At 39.5% G+C, this 20,444-nt stretch overlaps 1 protein-coding gene across 1 annotated transcript in view; it reads right to left on the minus strand.

Moving 5' to 3' along the window:
* Positions 1–1,971: 1,971 nt before the first annotated feature.
* oxct1a (3-oxoacid CoA transferase 1a) overlaps positions 1,972–20,444 on the minus strand; it is a 53,585-nt gene continuing 35,112 nt past the window's right edge. Inside the window, exons 14-17 of the mRNA XM_085425829.1 lie at positions 15,919–16,008; positions 14,508–14,588; positions 3,242–3,343; positions 1,972–3,139 (exon numbers count right to left, since the gene is read on the minus strand). Coding sequence (XP_085281955.1) covers positions 3,104–3,139; positions 3,242–3,343; positions 14,508–14,588; positions 15,919–16,008 — 309 coding nt within the window. The 3' untranslated portion in view covers positions 1,972–3,103. The remainder of the gene's footprint in view (positions 3,140–3,241; positions 3,344–14,507; positions 14,589–15,918; positions 16,009–20,444) is intronic.

The following is a 20,444-nucleotide window of genomic DNA, read 5'->3' on the forward strand; positions in this document are numbered from 1 at the left end:
TCAGAGTCAGCTTTCAACAATATTTCGGGTTGGTTGCCACAAACCGGGTTGGTTGCCACAAACCTGAACCTTAAAAAAGGACTTCTGTCCCTTTAATGATGATGCCGTCATTCACCTCCTACATCGTTCCCTCGCTCACCTGGAGACCGCTGGAAGCACTGTGAGAATCATGTTCTTTGATTTCTCCAGTGCCTTCAACACCATTCTTCCCTCGGTTCTAAAGGACAAGCTGGTGAACTCTGGAGTGGACCATCACCTCACTACCTGGATCCTGGACTACCTCACCGACCGACCACAGTATGTGAGGACTCAGGGCTGTGTGTCGGACAGGGTCGTCTGCAGTACGGGGGCCCCACAGGGAACGGTTCTGGCTCCGTTCCTCTTCACCATCTACACTGCAGACTTCTCCCACAATTCCACCCAGTGCTTCCTGCAGAAGTTCTCTGATGACTCTGCAATAGTCGGCCTCATCACTGATGGGGACGACAAGGAGTACAGAGGTCTGACCCAAGACTTTGTGGACTGGTGCCAGCTGAACTACCTCCAGATCAACGCCAGTAAAACCAAGGAACTGGTGGTAGACTTCCGCAGGCACAAGCATTCTCCACTGCAACCACTGAACATCCAAGGTATGGACATTGAGGCTGTGGACAGCTACAGGTACCTTGGTGTTCATCTGAACAACAGACTGGACTGGACTCATAACTCAGACGCCCTCTACAGGAAAGGGCAGAGCAGGCTGTACCTGCTGCGGAGACTCAGGTCGTTTGGAGTGGAGGGCCCACTCCTGAAGAAATTCTATGACTCTGTTGTGGCTTCTGCTATCTTTTATGGCGTGGTCTGCTGGGGCGGCAGCATCTCTGCTGGGGACAGGAAGAGACTGAACAGGGTGATCCGAAGGGCCAGCTCTGTTCTAGGATGCCCTCTGGACCCAGTGGAGGTGGTGAGTGACAGGAGAACGGCGGCTAAGCTGTCATCCCTGATGGACAACATCTCCCACCCCATGCAGCAGACTGTGACAGCACTGAGCAGCTCCTTCAGTGGGAGACTGCGGCACCCACGGTGTGGGACGGAGAGATTTCGCAGGTCTTTCCTCCCCACTGCTGTCAGACTCCATAATAAAGACTTTAACTGATCAAGCACACACATCCACACATGTGCAATAACACTAAGTGCAATAATCCTTTCTGTCATCGTTGTATTTTTACTCAGTTGTATATAGTATTTGTATTTGTATTCTATTTTTATCTTATTGTATATTTATTTTATTTTATTCTACTGTATATAGTATTTTATTTTATTCTATTCTGTACAGTTGTGTACTGTATTTATTCTTATTGTATTCTAATTTTTGCCTCATAACTTTTGCACTGTCCACTTCCTGCTGTGACAAAACAAATTTCCCACGTGTGGGACTAATAAAGGTTATCTTATCTTATCTTTAACTAAATCTTGAAAACCCATTTTAATATCCCCTTTTGAAAACCTCAAAAGCAAGGTCATCCATTTGTATTTTTCAGAAACATGTTCCTACTAAAACCCGCTGCGTTCTTCAAATTCCCTCTTCAGTGAATTCAAGTACAAGTATGAGAACTAGGTTACAAAATGTAGGCTTATGGAGTATTGCTTTGGTCTGACTCATGAAGGAGTGTGCTGGATTAACATCAACAGCCGGTGGCTGGAGCCCCTGTCACTTTCTTCCATTTTTCTGCTTGATGATCCAACCCAGTTGATCTCCTTGAACCCAAAAGCCTACTGGCTGAATTCGCAGGTTATGTAACGGGCCTCTGGTTATGCCAGCACCTCTCTGCCCGAGTGGAAAAATCAAATCGAGAATGTAAACATTAAGCCCACCATCCATACACACAAAGCTTTAACCTGTAGTGCGTCAAAAACTCTCGATGAGCTAAATCACTTGAAAACACATCTGCTGGTTTCAAGATTCTTATTCAAAAAGAAAGAAAAACGTAGTTTGCTTCACTCTGCACGCCAGCTTGTATTTTATTTTACACACAATTGCATCTGAACAGCAAATGTCTCTGTAAAAATTATTAAGGCTTCATGTTTTCTGGTTGAAATATCTGACAAGCCCACCTGCTTCAAAACACCTGAAGTTGAGAAAAATAGACAAGTCTACATTACGGCAGAGGTTGATAGTAAAATAATGGCTCATCATCTTCATTATTAAAAAAAAAAAAAGACAAAACATATTCAACACTGGAAGCCTCATCTACGAACTTTTTTTTCCGTTTCATGTCACAGCACAATTTAAAACAACTCCATACATATTTGTTCTACGATAAATTAATACTCACTTGACCTATAGGACATTGGTTTTCATTCATTACATTTCAGTGAGACACAGGCATGCCTTTCAGCTTATCAATCATATTCAAGTTACAGTTGGATAATATGTAGTCGTTCAACCAAATAATAAATGGTGTCGCATATTCCACTGTTGTTCCTTCACCAATGAAGCAGGCGGGAGAGGTCTGGAGCTGATATAAAAAGTTGCAATGTTTCATATTATATATTGTGATTCTTGAATTACTGCTTGTTTCCACTTAACTGCACACCGATTGCTACTTTTAACATCTACTGTTATAGTGTCGAGAGCCAAAACACTGGAAATTGTCTCACGGTTCAAATATTTGACCTTTCTTATTTATTTCCCAGAAAATCTGATTCAAAAGAGTTTTTGCATCATTTCTTTTAAAAATAATAGTAAAGTTGGAAAAAACAAAATAATATCAATATTTTTAAAGCAATTTTCAAACTGATGATTGCGTAAAAGACTCGCGTAAGTAAAAAAAAAAAAATTAATAACTTAAATGTGTAATAGGTAACAATGCAATTTTCTTCATTCCTTCTAAGAGCACGAAAATAACAGTGTAAAGGGACTTCTGTTAATCAAATTTAGTTAATAATACAGAGGTAAATATTTGACAGCTGCATGCTGATTGCCAAGAAAACACTGGCTGAACCAGGTATGTTTTTTAAAAGCTTATTTGACCCATTTCAGGCTGTTAAATAACCTGATGTTTATCACAGAGAAATGAAGTGACAAACCAAAAACACATCTCTGAGGCCAGTGGAAGCTCCTCTAAATTTGCTGCATAGGCTTCAGGTTGGGAGACACCTAGAAAAAATTAGACAGAGGACAAGTAGAAGTTTCATGTTTAATAAACCCAAGTCCAAAAACACTTCATAGTGCTAGTAGCCTAACTGTTACATTACTCACCTCAAAATCTGTGCCAGTGCATCCCTTGATATCTTCGGGAGTAAGTCCCTCCCATATTTCTACCAGGGTCAGACCTTTTGTCTTATCGACATCAAACACAGCCTGGCAAAAAAAACGAGAGAAAGAGGATAGAAATGAGCGAGAGGAATAAGGGGGGTAAGGGAAAAAGATGGGACATTTAGAGGGAGAGAGATGAGAGAGGGTGATGAGACAAACGCAAAACAGGCAGAATGAGCACTTCTGTGATAGACAGGTTTGAGCCTTATGGCGTCCGGTCACTGGGTCACAGTCAAGGATGTGGGGTCCTCATTTATCAAAAAGGACCCAGAAGAGACAACCTCCAGAAAAACACATCAGTGCCACAGGCAGAGGGCCAGAGTACCACTTTAGTGTCATCCATTCAACAGATGACAAAATAGCTGCAATTATTGGTGACACATCTAGGAAAGGCCTCAGAGAGCGGTCCTCAGCTATCTGAAGCTGGACTACTACAAAGCAGTAAGCAGTTTTATTTTAATTGGTGCATCATTTTTAACAGATTACTGTGTTATTGATTAAAATATGAATTTTGCTATAACGTTCAAAATAGTGGTTGCTGTGATGATTTTACATTGTACTTATGCCACTTGTCTACATTTAGGAATTTGTGAATGTGCACTTTGAGAATTTGTGAATAGACACATAAAAATTGATAAACAGACTCCAGGCTTCGAAACAAGCCAACACAATTTGCGCACACAGTGCACTCATAAATGAGGCCCTTGGAGATGTCAATATCTGATTGTAATGAAATACAGTAACAGCCAAAGGCATTGGCCCTGCAAAACAGAACCGAAAATAACCATGTTAAATCCCATCAAACTTACATGCCGAAGGGAAAAATACAGTAAATGTGAATATTTAAAGAAAATTTGACTAATGTTCTGTCTACCGAAAAGTAGCCAAAAGAAGACCCATTAATAGCTTTCCTTCTTTTATAAGCCAAAACCCTTTTCACACATGCACTGTAGCCAAGTTTCCAGACACTGCTCATAACAGGTGCATGCCACAAAGCTAATGAGAGTGGACATTAGCCAGTCTTTAACCTTCCAGCAAGCACAAGTCTGGATGATGTCGGATTACTGTGATGTGTAAGATCTCACCACTAGGTATCAATAGATTGTAGTCAAGTGAATTCTGTTTTCTTACCCCTCCTGTTCATCTGTCAGACAAATATGTGTCCATGTCTAAAACACATGTTAAACTTTGTCAAAGTAGTCTGATAGAAGTCTATGAGTCAATAAAAATCACTTATATCCTATAAGAGCGATACTCAGGTGAGTTGTTGAGGATATCCTGAACTTTTTTGTTGTTATTGAAAGTGGATCTAACATAGTTGGACTTGGACACTTTGTGCATAAACTCTCATTCTATATTTGGATGTATTCAAACTGGTTACTAGAGGTGAAGTGTGATTTTAAGGACCCTCAAGCCTACATAATAATAGCTTCTAACCAGGTAGTAATTTTACTTAGCAGGTTCATTGTCAGATATCTGGAGATGGAAAAGTCGAATGTCTAATCTGCTGACCAAAAGTATGACAATCAGGAATAAATCAGCATATTTATGTTTGTGTTAAAGACCTGACTTCGTTTCTGGACATGAGGTTTGAGTTTGGGAGGAACAGGTGGAAATGAGGTCGGAGAGAAAAGAATGGTGGAGGAGGCAAATTAAGAAGAGAAGAAAGACATAAATAGAGAGAAAGAGATGTACAAATGCTAAATGGTACAGTTAAAAAGAGCTATTTATAAGGTCTACCACATATGTGGCCGTATGTAGCCCATCTACATGTTTTTAAGATGGTGAGGCAACATGGTGGCTTCCACAATCTGGCGCCCACTCCTGTGTATTTTTAATAGATTAATTTATTCGTTTATGAGAAGGCATTGGTTTGTTGGAAGATATAATTACACACTAAACAATGTATATTAATGAGTAAATTTTTTTTAATTAAACAACCTAACAAAAACATATTACTGTTCTTGCTATTCTATTCTTAAGCTTTTAGGCTAACTTCATATACTTGTGCATTCTTTTGTGTGTACTACAAGCTATTTTATAAAATGTGTCAAATTTGTCTTTTCAAATTGAATGTGACATTATCGTCAGTTAGCAGACTGCAACTTCTCAACACATGTCTAAGATGACAGCTTAAGTAGGGGTTCGTACTGTACCGTTTATATGATAGCTATTAAAAACTGATGCAGGGCAAAATGCCATTATCCTATGCCACTATTTATGCAAACAACGCAAAAATACTTTATATAGACACGCACACTCTTCGAGGCTGGCCCTGTTACTTCCCTAAGCAGGGCCTGGCAGACTAAGTCATATTCACATTCAGGCTAAGCCTGTCAGGACTCTCAGCTCATTAGAACTATACACACAGTAACAGGGCAGGAGGAAGATATCTCACTCCAGTATTAGCAAGACAGATGGAATGTCACAAGGAACAGGGGTCTATGGATAACACAGACACTGACATGTATCTCTAATTGTGACACATGTCGCTAGTGATTAGGGCAAATTAAAAAATTGTCAAAATGTGCCAAAGGGTATAATATAAGATGCAGCACTAATGTACTCGTATGATAGGTGCTGTGCTATGTCAATGTGAAACTCCCTGTTTGCTTTACAATGCAAAAAAGCTTGCCACATAATGGCTTGGGTAAGCACATTTTAAAATGAACTAGGAGCTGATTTCATTTATAATAGCCACACTATACTAATAAATAACCAACCGTGCCTCCATTTGCAAAGCAGCCTTTTGTTATAAAAATGTTGAGTCACCTTTCTTCACAGTCTTCAAAGCCAGCACCATCATTAACCAGATTGATGCAAGTTAGTCATTAAGAAGCCGGTAGTCTTCCCCATGTGCTGTCTGGCGAGACGTGGGCTGAATGTCATGCAACAACACTAAGGCACACTCTCTCGGTCAGCTTAACGTTTTAGACAAATACAAGAGAAAAGGAGGAGAAATTAGCACCTGACCTTCCAACAAATAAACAACAGCTTATCCAGCATCCTGTCAATATACTGCAGCAATTACAAGAAGTAGCTTTTGAGATGTTTTCAGACAAAAGCTCACAGGAGGACCATAAAAGAATTTCAATTTGGTTGCTGAAAAATAATTGCCATCACTGGTATTGCTGTCATTAGGTAATGCCAAAGGTAATGATTTTATGCTCCCATTAAATGATTGAATAATTCAGGAGTCATTGTGTTTCATTGGTAAATGAATGGGCAATTATTGTTTTTTTACTTCCTCATTTTTAAAGAAGGATTTAACTGATAAGATGAGAAAAATACTCAAAGCTAGTGTGGAGACCTTTGTCATGGCAGCATGTAAAGCAACAGTGGGAACAGAGGTGATAAGAATTACTCACACAAAATCATTGCAATAAACTCCTGTAAGTCAACTAACTGTTAAATGAAGCAAAGTAGTAAAGAGTGAAGAAGTGGCAACATGGGGTACAAAAATGATTCCAGCAGCAGAGACACAGCTTGAGGCAATCGATTTCCTACCACACTTAGCTTTAAATCATAACATCACTATTTAGGACAACACTTGAATTGCTATCCCTCCTGGACATGTTGAGCCAAGGAGGATGCTGTGTTTGTGTGAATATATGTGCTAGGTCAGCATGTGTCTGTGCACGGAGTGTATTTGGTTTTAAAGGTTTTAGTTTCTGCTCTTATTTTAAAAACAATTTGGAGCAGAATCATGCATGAAAAGAAATCAATGGACAATAAAGTACAGATGAGCATTATCGGCTTTATTAAAGATACTATGCATTACTTATGTCCATATCTTCTATCGCCTCTTGTGATCGTCAGATTTTCTTACAGTCCACAAACAGGATTATAAAATCTTCTGGGCTAAAAAAAAAAAAGAAAAGAAAAGAAAGAAAGTCCACCTTTTTACTGGTTGGATGCGGTATTTAATTTACCCAACCAATGGTTACAGCTTACATTCAGGTCTGTAAGTATTTGGACAGTGATATAATATATAATTTTGCAAATTCTGAGTAAACTGCAGAATTTACTTCACAGGGTTTAAAAAATATTTTATGAACTATTTAGGAATAGTCCTCCAGACATTGGAGTGACAATCAGTTTCATGGCCAGTTCTCTCCTTAGATAAACACTCTTGAGGATGTAGGTGCATCATTTTCTCTAATGCAAACTCTAATGCATTTTCTCTCAAGCAATGCTTCCATAAATATGAATAGAGAAGATTTATGACAAGTTGCACAATCACAAGCAGGAAGGCCAGATTAGACTTTACCAATAAATATCGAAGAGAGTCTGCACAGTTCTGAAAAAACAAATAAATCTTTGAAGAGATTAAATTTAGATTATCTCACACCATTCTGGTAGGAAGAGAAAAGTATTCAGAGGGTTAGGAACAGCTCATGATCTGAAGCTGTCAAACATTATCTGTCAATTATAGTGGAGGCAATGTTATGGCATGAGCATGTATGGCTGCCAGTGGAAGCGTTAGTTGGTGAGGTGAATGCTGACAGAAGTAGCGGGATGAATTCTGAAGTGCACAGGGCTATATTCTCTGCTCACATTCAGCCAAATGCTCCATAACCCATAGCCCTGGTGATTCACAGGCAGTGTTGGGGAGTAACGGAATACAGGTACCGCCGTTACGTATTTAAAATACAAAATATGAGTAACTGTATTCCGTTACAGTTACCGTTTTAAAAGGTGGTATTTAGAATACAGTTACTTTGTTGAAATACAGTGGGGCAAAAAAGTATTTAGTCAGCCACCGATTGTGCAAGTTCCCCCACTTAAAATGATGACAGAGGTCAGTAATTTGCACCAGAGGTACACTTCAACTGTGAGAGACAGAATGTGAAAAAAAAATCCATGAATCCACATGGTAGGATTTGTAAAGAATTTATTCGTAAATTAGGGTGGAAAATAAGTATTTGGTCACCTCAAACAAGGAAAATCTCTGGCTCTCACAGACCTGTAACGTCTTCTGTAAGAAGCGTTTCTGTCCCCCACTCGTTACCTGTATGAATGGCACCTGTTTGAACTCATCTGTATAAAAGACACCTGTCCACAGCCTCAAACAGTCAGACTCCAAACTCCGCCATGGCCAAGACCAAAGAGCTTTCGAAGGACACCAGGAAAAGTATTGTAGACCTGCACCAGACTGGGAAGAGTGAATCTACAATAGGCAAGCAGCTTGGTGTGAAAAAAATCAACTGTGGGAGCAATCATCAGAAAATGGAAGACATACAAGACCACTGATAATCTCCCTCGATCTGGGGCTCCACGCAAGATCTCATCCCGTGGGGTCAAAATGATCATGAGAACGGTGAGCAAAGATCCCAGAACCACACGGGGGGACCTGGTGAATGACCTGCAGAGAGCTGGGACCAAAGTAACAAAGGTCACCATCAGTAACACACTACAACGGCAGGGAATCAAATCCCGCAGTGCCAGACGTGTTCCGCTGCTGAAGCCAGTGCATGTCCAGGCCCGTCTGAAGTTTGCCAGAGAGCACATGGATGATACAGCAGAGGATTGGGAGAATGTCATGTGGTCAGATGAAAAACCAAAGTAGAACTTTTTGGTATAAACTCAACTCGTCGTGTTTGGAGGAAGAAGAATACTGAGTTGCATCCCAAGAACACCATACCTACTGTGAAGCATGGGGGTGGAAAGATCATGCTAGGAATGGGCCAAAATACCAGCTACTGTGTGTGCAAACCTGGTAAAGACCTATAGTAAACGTTTGACCTCTGTTATTGCCAACAAAGGTTATGTTACAAAGTATTGAGTTGTATTTTTGTTATTGACCAAATACTTATTTTCCACCCTGATTTACGAATAAATTCTTGACAAATCCTACCATGTGGATTCATGGATTTTTTTTTCACATTCTGTCTCTCACAGTTGAAGTGTACCTCTGGTGCAAATTACTGACCTCTGTCATCATTTTAGGTGGGGGAACTTGCACAATCGGTGGCTGACTAAATACTTTTTTGCCCCACTGTAAATGGATTACACGGCGGTACTTTCCTGTTTCATATTGTGGCGGGTCAGGACTGTTTGGTTTTGTTTGACAGCTACGTTCTGTTGTTCCAGGCGGCAGCGTTACGGTTGCCATGGTTACAGGGTGACGCTCTCTCTCTCTCTGTGTTTCCTGGGTGAGAGAGAGCTTTTTGTTGTTGTTGTGCTAAGCTAACAGGCAGAATGCTACAGGTATAGCTCTAAAGAATGTAGCCTCATGGGCAGTGTAGTCCGTGCTGCAGGGAGAATGGACTGCCACACTCTATATGTTTCTGTGAGCGCGAGGAGGGAGAAAAAGGCGAGTGGAAAAGTCGGAGCTGTCACCGAGCAGAAACGGGAGCTGGAAGCATGTAAATATAATAATAACCACTGCAGCCGAGAAGAGTGCCTGACGAGCCCAGTTGTAAGTAAGCTATTAAGACTCGACTTACGCTGTGTTCGTGTTTATCTCCGAAACAATAAGTTCCGTTGGAGCAGCCTTTCAACGCCTCTCTTTGCCTCTCGCAAGCAAAGCTGACCCAGACAACAAAGTAAAGCTATTTTTCGGCTACGAGCCGACAGGGACCCCGCCGTATTAGTCAGAGGTTCCTTTACTACGGTTCGGAGCCGTGGACCTTCAGTAATAGTAATAAATCACAACAATAGTACAAATATGTAGTTGTAAAAAGCATGATAATATATTAGGTAATCCAAAGTATTCAGAATACGTTACACTCACTGAGTAACGTAACGGAATACGTTACAGAATACATTTTGGGGCATGTATTCTGTAATCTGTAATGGAATACATTTTAAAAGTAACCTTCCCAACACTGTTCACAGGGTAAATGCAATATGACCCGAACCTAAAAGAGGATAGAGAGACCCACAAACAAGTAGCAACAGAAAGAGGCGGCAGTAAAGGTCTAGAATTTGTTGAAGTTGACAAGTTCTAGACTTCAGGAAGTCGTCAGCTGTGAAAGTTTTTATACAAGTACTATATTAAAAACAATCCTTATATTTATAATTATATTAATTTTTTGAAATATCTTTGAGTCTCTAAACATGAGGAACTACATATACAATTGGTGTTTGCTGTTTTTAACCATTGTTATTATTATGGAGAACAATGGCAGCAGAGCAGACTATTGACCTACTTTTACAACTATTGCTGGTGAAATTAGATCTCGTCTGTCCTGCTTGGTGCTGTTCCCAAACCAGGTGCAGATGTTTGACGTCAGGACGCTCTCGATGGTGCAGGAGTAGAAGTTCTTGAGCACCTTCAGTGGCAGATGGAAGTCTCTAAGTCTTCTGAGGAAGAAGAGACGCTGACGGGCTTTCTTAACCAGGGTGTTGATGTGACAGGACCATGACAGGTCCTGAGTGATGTGGACACCCAGGTATCGGAAACTGTCCACTCTCTCCACTGGCGTGCCACTGATGATGAGGGGTTTGTAATTCCTCGCCTGCTTTGTAGTGAAGTCCACGATCAGCTCCTTAGTCTTGCTGACGTTTGTGCACGATGTGCACGATAATGGATGCCCTTTAATATACTAACTCATGCAATCTGCCTCTAATGTAGGATGTTCCACTTCCCTATATGCACCTCGAAGAGACAAGAACCACGGAGGTCTATAGACGAGTTTAGTGAGAAGAAACACAGGTATAGACTAGAGATGGGCCGACCCGATACTGACGTAAATTACTGGATCGGATATCGGAGAGAAATAAAAAAAATGTAATCCCATCCATTAAATATCAAAAAAGCACCTCACAAAACTTGCGACACGGCGTAACTCTCCTCCTAACCGTAGCACGTCGGAGCAGTGTGCTCACGTGATAGAGCGGCTGTGTGTATTTGTAGCCTCGCTACCAATCCGGCATTTCATCTCCGAGGAAGTGATCCCAGAGAGAAGCAAAGCAAGTGTGTAAGTTCATCTCTGAATGTTTATAAAGCATTCCCGCGTTAAGCTGAACAACCGATATATGGAGCGACTGCCTCTTCTCTCCCCCTCCGTCTCCTGCTGCTACTTCAATCATGAAACTGATCAGTGATCAGCTGATCGGCTTTTCTATCGCGAGTCCATCGCTCTTGTTTGTTTATCTCCCACTTTGCACCAGAAAGAGGAAACCAGCGGCTGAATAACAGCAGCACATTTAACCTTGATAATCTGTTGTTAGAATTTATTAAATATTACTTTCTAGACCAGGATCCTTTTCTACGCAGCTGACGGCTGGTAACTGTGCAGGGGCGGATCTAGCAAAGTTTAGCCAGGGGGGCCGATAGGGCATGAACAGGGAGAAGGGGGCACAAAGGCATACTTTTCTTTCTTATTCTCATTAAAAATGTCTAGCTTTTAATAAATATTTATCTGAATCTTACACCCAAAGTTTTAATCTGATGTAAAATGAATAGAAGTCCATTACTGTATACAGCCTGTACATACTTATAGTTATAGAATATTCACAACATACTTCATACCGTGTACATTATAACATACCATAATAGACCCATTTCTGTAATATACTTACATATCTATACTATTGCTAATATATATTGTAATATATCTATATCACTAAAGCACTTCTGGATGGATGCAAACTGCATTTCGTTGCCCTGTACCTGTGCATGTGCAATGACAATAAAGTTGAATTCTATTCTATTCTATTCTATTCTATTCTCTATAGTAACTATTAAGTCTAACATACCCTAGTAAGCTATAGTACTTTTTCCTTTGGGAAGGTACCATCTGTGCAGTCTGCAGTTCTGTTGAAGAAAGATGTTGAATCTATTTAATTATTCTTGAAAAATAATTTATTTCTGTGCATTTTTTCCCCCACACTGCATCGAATTAAAGTTGATCACATCGATTAAGCATCATGAGGTGGTGGGTGGGGGGGTGGTTCCCTTTTTTCTTTTTTTCTTTTTTTTTTTTTGCTGGGAGTTTTAGAGCCCTATTAGTTAGGTTGCTTACTCTTTAAAATACCAGAATAGGGAGGATGGAGTAGGTTTAAGTTTATTAGATTGATCAGTATTGCTGAACTATGAAATATTTTGGGTGCAGTGCATTTTTTTTTTCATACAGATATAACAGAATAGCTTTAGTGTTTTTTTGGGTTTTTTTTTTAATTTTTAATTTTTAACTTGAGTATGAACTTATACAAAAAGCAGCAAGATATTAAAAAAACAGTTTTATTGATTAAAAAACACACTATATCGGATTCCTATCGGTATCAGCTGATATCCAAATTTATGATATCGGTATCGGACATAAAAAAGTGGTATCGTGCCATCTCTAGTATAGACATCCTTCAAGATGTACAAATACCACACCTTGCAATGTGGGACACATTTTAAGGTCACTTAAGACTGATGTTCATTTGGTAGTTGCAGCACCTCCATCCTCACATCATCACTAATCTCACCCTCTCACAATCTGTTAGCATGTAGGCATAAGGAAAGTTGAGTTACTTTGGTATTATTTGGTCCATAAAACATAAAAAAGGAAAATTATATATAAACTTTGCTTTCATGGTTTCAGCATGGCCAAAATGTTCCATGAAATAATAATAATAATAATGGATTGGATTTATATAGCGCTTTTCAAGGCACCCAAAGCGCTTTACAATACCACTATTCATTCACTCTCGCATTCACACACTGGTGGAGGCAAGCTACGGTTGTAGCCACAGCTGCCCTGGGGCAGACTGACAGAAGTGAGGCTGCCATATCGCGCCATCGGCCCCTCTGGCCAACACCAGAAATCTAGAGATGAGGCTTGTAGAAATCTATAACATGAAGTTACACACCTCATCTACTCTAGTCTGATCTTATCAATGTGAACTCAAACAAGCCAGACTGATTTTATTTTCTTCCGTCTCAAAAAAGACAATGACGTATATAAATGTGCTGATATATGTGTGTCAAATAGGAAGGAAGTTGAGCACTGGCTGCAATTTTGCTAAGAGGAATGGATGAATGCCACCATATATTGTTTTCTTTCATTCTATTTCTGAGAATATAATACAAGAGTACTTATGTACAGAGTGAAAGAGAGAGCGGCATAAGTTAAAATGAGGAGGATGAAAAGCGGTTAATGTTATGCTTGATTCATTTTTGACTTCTCACTGGAGTCTAGTGTGCCAGCTCAATTTTGGGTATAAAATGTGGATTCAGTTTCTTATAGGCCTAATATATAATAGTATAATTTAATTTTTTTTAAAAATAGGTTTTGGGTAACATTTGTGTTTTCTTGTTTTTATGTTAAGCACATTTTCCAAGATCATGCAACGCATATAGCTTGTGCTTTGCGGCACAGCTTTAGTCCTTTGGTATTAGTTAGTTAGTGTGTGTGTGTTAGTGTGATGTAATGCACAGTGTAGGCACTTGTGTTTTATTCGTTAAGGACTTCTGTGTACCCCTCGTTGTTACTAATACTAATTAGCTGTGGTAGAAAAGGAATTGAAATCACTGCCTGCCAAAATGATAATCACTTATCAATGGTGAATAGTTAAATTTCATCAACACTCAGCTTCTCCTGGGAGAAGATCTTCTAGTTTACGTGTGCTTTGTGGACTTTTGTGCATTATTATTTTTTTCATTATTGCTAATGACACAAAATGTGATTCCAACCTGTGTCTGCAACACTATTTACACATAGTACATTTCTGTTCAGTCAGACATTGTATTTGACATCAGTAGAGGTGGACCTTCTTTTTACTCTGAGTAACAAGCGTGGCGTTTACAGTTGTACCTCATGACATCATCTAACAAATAGATTCTGAAATAAATCTGTGTTCAGCTGCAGTCGAGCAGGGGATTTAGATGGATTTTTGTGGGTTGACCATTCTGTGGCATTAAAAAATGAATTTTACATTATTCTATTAACATTAAAATAAATTCAAATCACAGGTATCTAATTCATATAATGCAGTATATTCCAAAACCCCAATTTTTAGAAGATATACTAAAAAACTAGTTCTACAAAACACTCTCATGTCCCCCATGTAAATCCTTTCTAGGCCAGGAGTCCTGTTCAGTCATAGCTTACTCACTTGCACCGTCTATGTAGCAAACCTTAGTAAGCAGTCGAAGTTTATGACGAACAGCTCAATCATCCATTCATCTATCCATCCACTATTCACATTTGCATCCATGGAGGCACATCTGCATCTATTATGTACATATAGAAACAAAAAGATAAAAGTGCACCTTTTCTGTGATGATCCGATCCACACATTGTTTCCCTGTCAAAGGCAGGCTGCACTTGTCCAGTATCTTGTGTTTTCCTCCCTAAAAAGAACAGGACAACATCATTGCCTTCATTTAGTATCTGGATGTTTTTGGAAGGGATCTTTTATGTTGTACATATATGTGTATATTCAGTGTTTCAGCTGGGTATGTATATTGATCCTAAAGGACATCCAGCACAAATACAGTGTGTGCCTCAGTTTCTCCATCAGACATCTTCAAGGAAAAGGAGGGAGAGAGAAAGAAAGAAGGAGAGAGGGAGAGAAAGAGAGAGAGAAGCCTCCAACGATGTCTAAGAGGCATACATCACACACCCTCTCTCACTCTCTCACTCCCCTTCCCCATCATGAATGAAAGCAGCCTTCAGGGCAGTAAATTTATGCTCACCTGCTGCACCATCTGGACTTTAGCTGGGCGCCAGACAGAGTCCCATTAGCAAAAAACAGCATGCTTTTGTAAATGCAGAATGTTACATTGCCCTTGCATCACATTGGTTTGGACTTTCTAAAAGTAAACCAATTCAGCTGGATTGCGTACTGCAAGTGTCAGAACCCCTGTGGGATTAGTCATCTCTTGCTGCAGTCCCGGTCTAACTATCAGCTCGTCTCAAAACACTAAGCCCAATTCTAGACTTGTATTTAAATTAACTGAAGATGAGCAAACAGGAGGTGGATTGTGTGCCTCACTAGAATGAGCCAGCCCTCTCTAGTAAAAGGATATTAAGCAATCCATTAGCAGAATTATCCTTAATCAGCCCTAGCACTCACATTCATTACTGTAGGAAGCAGATACAAGTAACGCTGGTGAAGATATAAACACGGGAAAAGGACGCTGTTAATTTAATTTCACTCACAGAAAGGAAACAAGTCTCTTGAGTGACTCGTAAAGGCAATGTTAGCTAGAAAAACCACAATAAGAGTTCATGCTAACACACCCTTAAGGCCTCAATGGTCGCTTCTATCACCTCCGCAACCTCGTCTCACAGTCACTTTAAGCCACTGCAGTATTCTCCTGAATGATAGGTGTCGCCACTCGGACAATATCGCCACATAAGCGCTGATATAGGAGGAAAATAAGTCAAAACCAGAAGTCAAGGGGGGGGGGGGTTGCAAGTTTTTAAACTGTTAAACTGTTCTCCCTCTGTATATCTGTATATCGCTGAGCTTAAATTGGCGGTAAAAAGTGTCACGATCATACGCTCGTGTCTTCAATCCAGCTCCTACTGCCAAAACGCAACACGCCAAGTTACACAAATCTAGAGGTGCACAGGCGGCTGACAAACCACAAAGATTGTGTCACACGACACGCGATTTGACTTAAAAATCACTGCGTGACACAGCGAGCATATTGGCCCAACTACATGTTTACACACCTTAGCTGAATGCTCCATGGTGACCACCACCTTAGTTCCAGCGCTTGCCACCAAATCCATGGCTCCTCCCATTCCTTTCACCATCTTACCCTGAGAATAGAAGAGAAACAAACAGACTTTAGTTATTCCATCTAATCTTGGACAGAATGATATTTTCACTTGACTGATTTTTCACAACATTAGCTAGAGAGTATAGTACAAAATTATAGTCGGTCTAATCCCTAGTTAGGATTACCAAAACATTTTACATTTAAGCTTAATTGACAATAGACCATAAAACAGCTACACATACGTTGAAAAAAAAAGAAAAAAAGGGAGAGAGAGAAAGACCATTTAGCTACATTTATCTATAGGATCACACCAGTTAGTGGCACCAATGTGTTTTATGCTGCATTCCATTTGAAGTGGGAAGCCAGAAACCCTTGATTCTGAGTTTGAAGTTTCAAATTCAAAAAAGCCCCGCAAACCCTGACTTTGCAATTCAAGATGGCAGAAACTGAGAAGTAAAACCTGCAATCTGTACTACTACTGTTGTGTATTTGTGACTCTGTAAATAAGTCATAAACAAAGTACTAACACGCTCCATCTATAAATGTGCTGCATTGGTGTTTGTAAGTGCGAAAACCCTAACATTATAGTATATTGCTAGTGATGGATAAATGGCTCTACCTTCCAAGGGCGCAAAACAAAGCCTGTCTTTTCTTGCATTCTTGACTACTACTATTGGAATGCATACCTGACTTCCAACGTAAAAGTAATGCAGCATTAGAGAAAAAGAAACAAAAGAAAAAGAAACACCAGCAGAGTACTCCAAGCCACCTTTTCTGATAGTCCCACCTACGGCATGTGTGTCCCCAGAACTCCATTTTGTATAGACTGAATCACAAAGTAAAAATAATTCTACCTTTAATAATGATGCTTCACATTTATTGAGAAAACCCAAACAAGTGCCACAAGAAAACACTGACCATTTCTTAAGCCTTTTCAGTCACGGCATAAGTAACGTTGAAAGCAGTATCAATCTGTTGAAGTGACAGCATTTTAAAATTCAGACACGGGTCACATTTATGTTAATGTTTCTAACAGTTTCATTCACACATTGCCATTTACTGACGCAATGAGTTCTTGGTATAATGCAGTGCAGATCTCTGCTGGGGAACCACGCCAAAATCTAAGGTCTGAAACCTCTAGTCACAGGCTGGTGTGCAGGTTACCTAACAAACCTCTGCCTGAGGACTGCAAATTCCATACCTGGGTTTAGAGTTGGAGGTCTGACACGTGCAGAGAACTAAGGGGCAGAGAAGGGATTAAGTATTTTAGGATTTTGCACAAGATAAAGGATTCCAGTGTGACCCTTTGAAGATATATAGGGGCTAGTTGTGCTGTAGTAATGTACTGAAAGACAGAGCAACAACAGGATTACAATGTTCTGAAGTCAGAACCAGCATAAGAATTATTCTGGTGCAGTGAATGGAGGATTCTCTCAAGACAGAATGTCTCATTAGTAGTACAGGTAAAGACTTGTGCTGTTAAAATAATTCAGCCATAACTGCTCATGACCGGTCTGTTATTTTCAACAGAAAAACACAATGACAACTGCAAGGAATGTAAGCAATGCAGAGAGCAGGAAGAAAAAGCATTCTGCATTAGAACTGCACTAAACATAACTGAATGATTCTGTGCAGGAATCCAGTGTACTGAAGCTTTGTCATGTCACAATGGATATTTTCTTCAATAACAAATAAAACCAAAACCGTTTTCTTTTCTTTCTTTTTTTTTTTAAAAGGTGGGAAAGAAAAATGCTAAAAAAAAAGGAATCTGAGATCCGCCAGCCGGGAAAAAAAAAACTGTCTTCAAGTTAAACATTGGCCACAATAAGGAAGGTTTCCGAATAAGGAAGGTTGATGTGCACATATGGCCGCAGGGTGACGGCTCAATAACTGAATTAGAATCCCATTTCCTCATCAATCATGTGTAGAGCGTGGTTTGCTTTTTGCTCAATAACCGGAGGGTATGTATGCCAAGGGTGACACATTGTAAGGATACTGTTTGCCTGTGGGAAAGGCCAGCTGGGGAGAGAAGATATTAACTGAGAACAGAAAGGAGGTTTGGGAGACAGGAGGTGGGTTAGAATATTGGATATTGAAGAGGCAGCATTTAATTTCATTTACTTGTTTGTCGTCCAATTGAAAGTGCCTGCTGTAACAGCATATCAATACCCCCAAATAAACTACCAATATCAGGTTTAATACAACTGTATCCATTTTGACTTTTAATCTCCAAACTGTCTCACCAGCTTTTTTCCTTCAGCGTTTTTATTTATTACACAGACACTTGAGATTAAACAGTGTTGTTTTTCATATAATCAATGTTAATGCACTTTATGACAGCCAGTGGGCTTAGGTGATGGGTACACAGGCCTAAGGGGATAAGACTGTCTGACCTGCTAAATGCAAGTTGTGATTTACAGCTACCATCCAGAACTAGACATCTGCTAATGTACTCCATTTAACAACATAGGCTGTTAATCGAAAGGGTGTGTCTTTTGAGATCATAACCACACAAGTATTAACATTCTAGTATGGTTTTGATTAGTAAAAATCAAGACAATGACTCCGGAGGAAATTATAAAATGGAAAAATCAATTTTTTATTTTGCTATGGGGCAGTACATTTATCCCTAACTGCGAAAATGATTTGATGTATTTTCTTGTAACCAAAAATGTAGCAGAGGATCAACAGCTTTCTGTGGAAGTAGTCAAATGTGTCACAAATGATTGTAAGTAAGTAAAGTTTATTTATTAAGCGCTTTTCATAGACAGGTAGTCGCAAAGCGTTGTACACAAAGATTAAAATAAACAGTACGATAAATAGCAAAATGTGACCTTGTTGTATATAAATTGTGCAAGAAAATAAGATTTGATGTGGAAAATTAACCCTCTGATGCATGAATTATGAAAGCCTTGGTCAAGATTTTTTTCTTAAGTGCTTTTATTCTTCTCAGGACATGAAAAAAAATGTTCAACTCTTTTTTCCCCAAAAATATGTTTTTTTATAAAGTTATAAACTTGTCCACTCCAGTGGACTACATGCGCCTGAGCACTTAGCATGAAATACTGTGAATTTACTATAAAAATTAATTACCTTGTGTTCTATTGTAAATATACAAACACTTGTTTGCTTGTATCCTTTGAAAAACATCTCAGCAATTTTTTTGGAACTTTCAACTCATAAGGCCCCAATGTTTAGACGTAAATAACAAAACCAATCAACAGTCCTAGCTGTGAATCCTACACCTGAATATGGCAAACTATCTCCAACAAGAGAAACATTTTTGAGTCTACACAGTTCTATAACGATGCAGGACAGTATTACCAAGCCCTTAGTAGCATGCTGGAAGAAAACACAAACTGACATCTTAGTCTCTGCATCTCCAAACACTTCTGTGTTCATCACACCTAGGCTGTCCGTAGTTCCTATGTCTCTGTTCTGCTCTGGCAGCTACTCTCATCATCACTGGACTTATCACTGAACTCATCATCACTGCACTCATCAATGAAATCATCATCACTGGAGCTGGATGGAATTTCCTGGACTATTCTGTACGCTGCCTTATTCTTTGCTGCATTTGAAGTCTACAAAATATGATAAAATAATTATTATAGTAACTCAAACTACAGCTGATCTGCACAGAAATATACATTTTAAATGAGTAGCTTATAAATGTAACAATTATATGCTTACTTATAACCAAAACAGTCCCAAAAAACAGTGAGACAATTTATGACTTATGTTAAAAAAATATAGTGGGTAATGCATGATGTCCACTACAGTGGACACATGGTTAATCGTAGTTTTCTACATATTAGACATAACAATTTCTTATTCCAAACAGATAATATCCTTCCCTAGATGTTACTGCATATCATCATATTTTTTTTACCTGTTGGGCTCTTTTAGCATAGAAGGATTGACAGGATATGCCAGCAGTGGTCGGCAGGGGTGACAGTTTGTCTGCCATCTTTGATTCAGAGGAAATTTACTTGCAGTTGCACTAACTGAACACTGAATTGACCTCAATGGAGCATGGCAGCAGAGAGCACTCTAGAGGCTAATATGCAGTTCCACCATAGAAACCAATGCATTAAAGAGATATGTACGTTTTAGTAGCTGTCCACTCCAGTGACCACTATGCATCAGAGGGTTAAAGAAAGGTTGATGCTCTGTTTGTCAGTGACCTATGTTGCTAGGAGGATTGGCATTTACTTCCCTCTCATTCACAGCTTTGCACGAGGTTATCTGAGCCTACTTTGATCTAAACTGCTGCATGCAGCAAAACTCAAAATTAACATGATCTGTAAGAGTGTAAAAAAAAAAATCAAATTAATGGAGAGTTATGATGGGAAAAGCAAATCTATTCCACCCAGAAGGCTGTATTATCAAGGCATGTTGAACCTTGTGTCATGAGGCTGGCTCTTTTACTTACTTAGCACATTCACCAAGTTAACAGGGGTCAGCCCAACCTTG

Source organism: Rhamphochromis longiceps, linkage group LG12 (assembly GCF_057381845.1).
Source record: "Rhamphochromis longiceps isolate RC_006_pf linkage group LG12, R_longiceps_female_GT1.1, whole genome shotgun sequence".
Lineage (NCBI taxonomy): Eukaryota > Metazoa > Chordata > Actinopteri > Cichliformes > Cichlidae > Rhamphochromis > Rhamphochromis longiceps.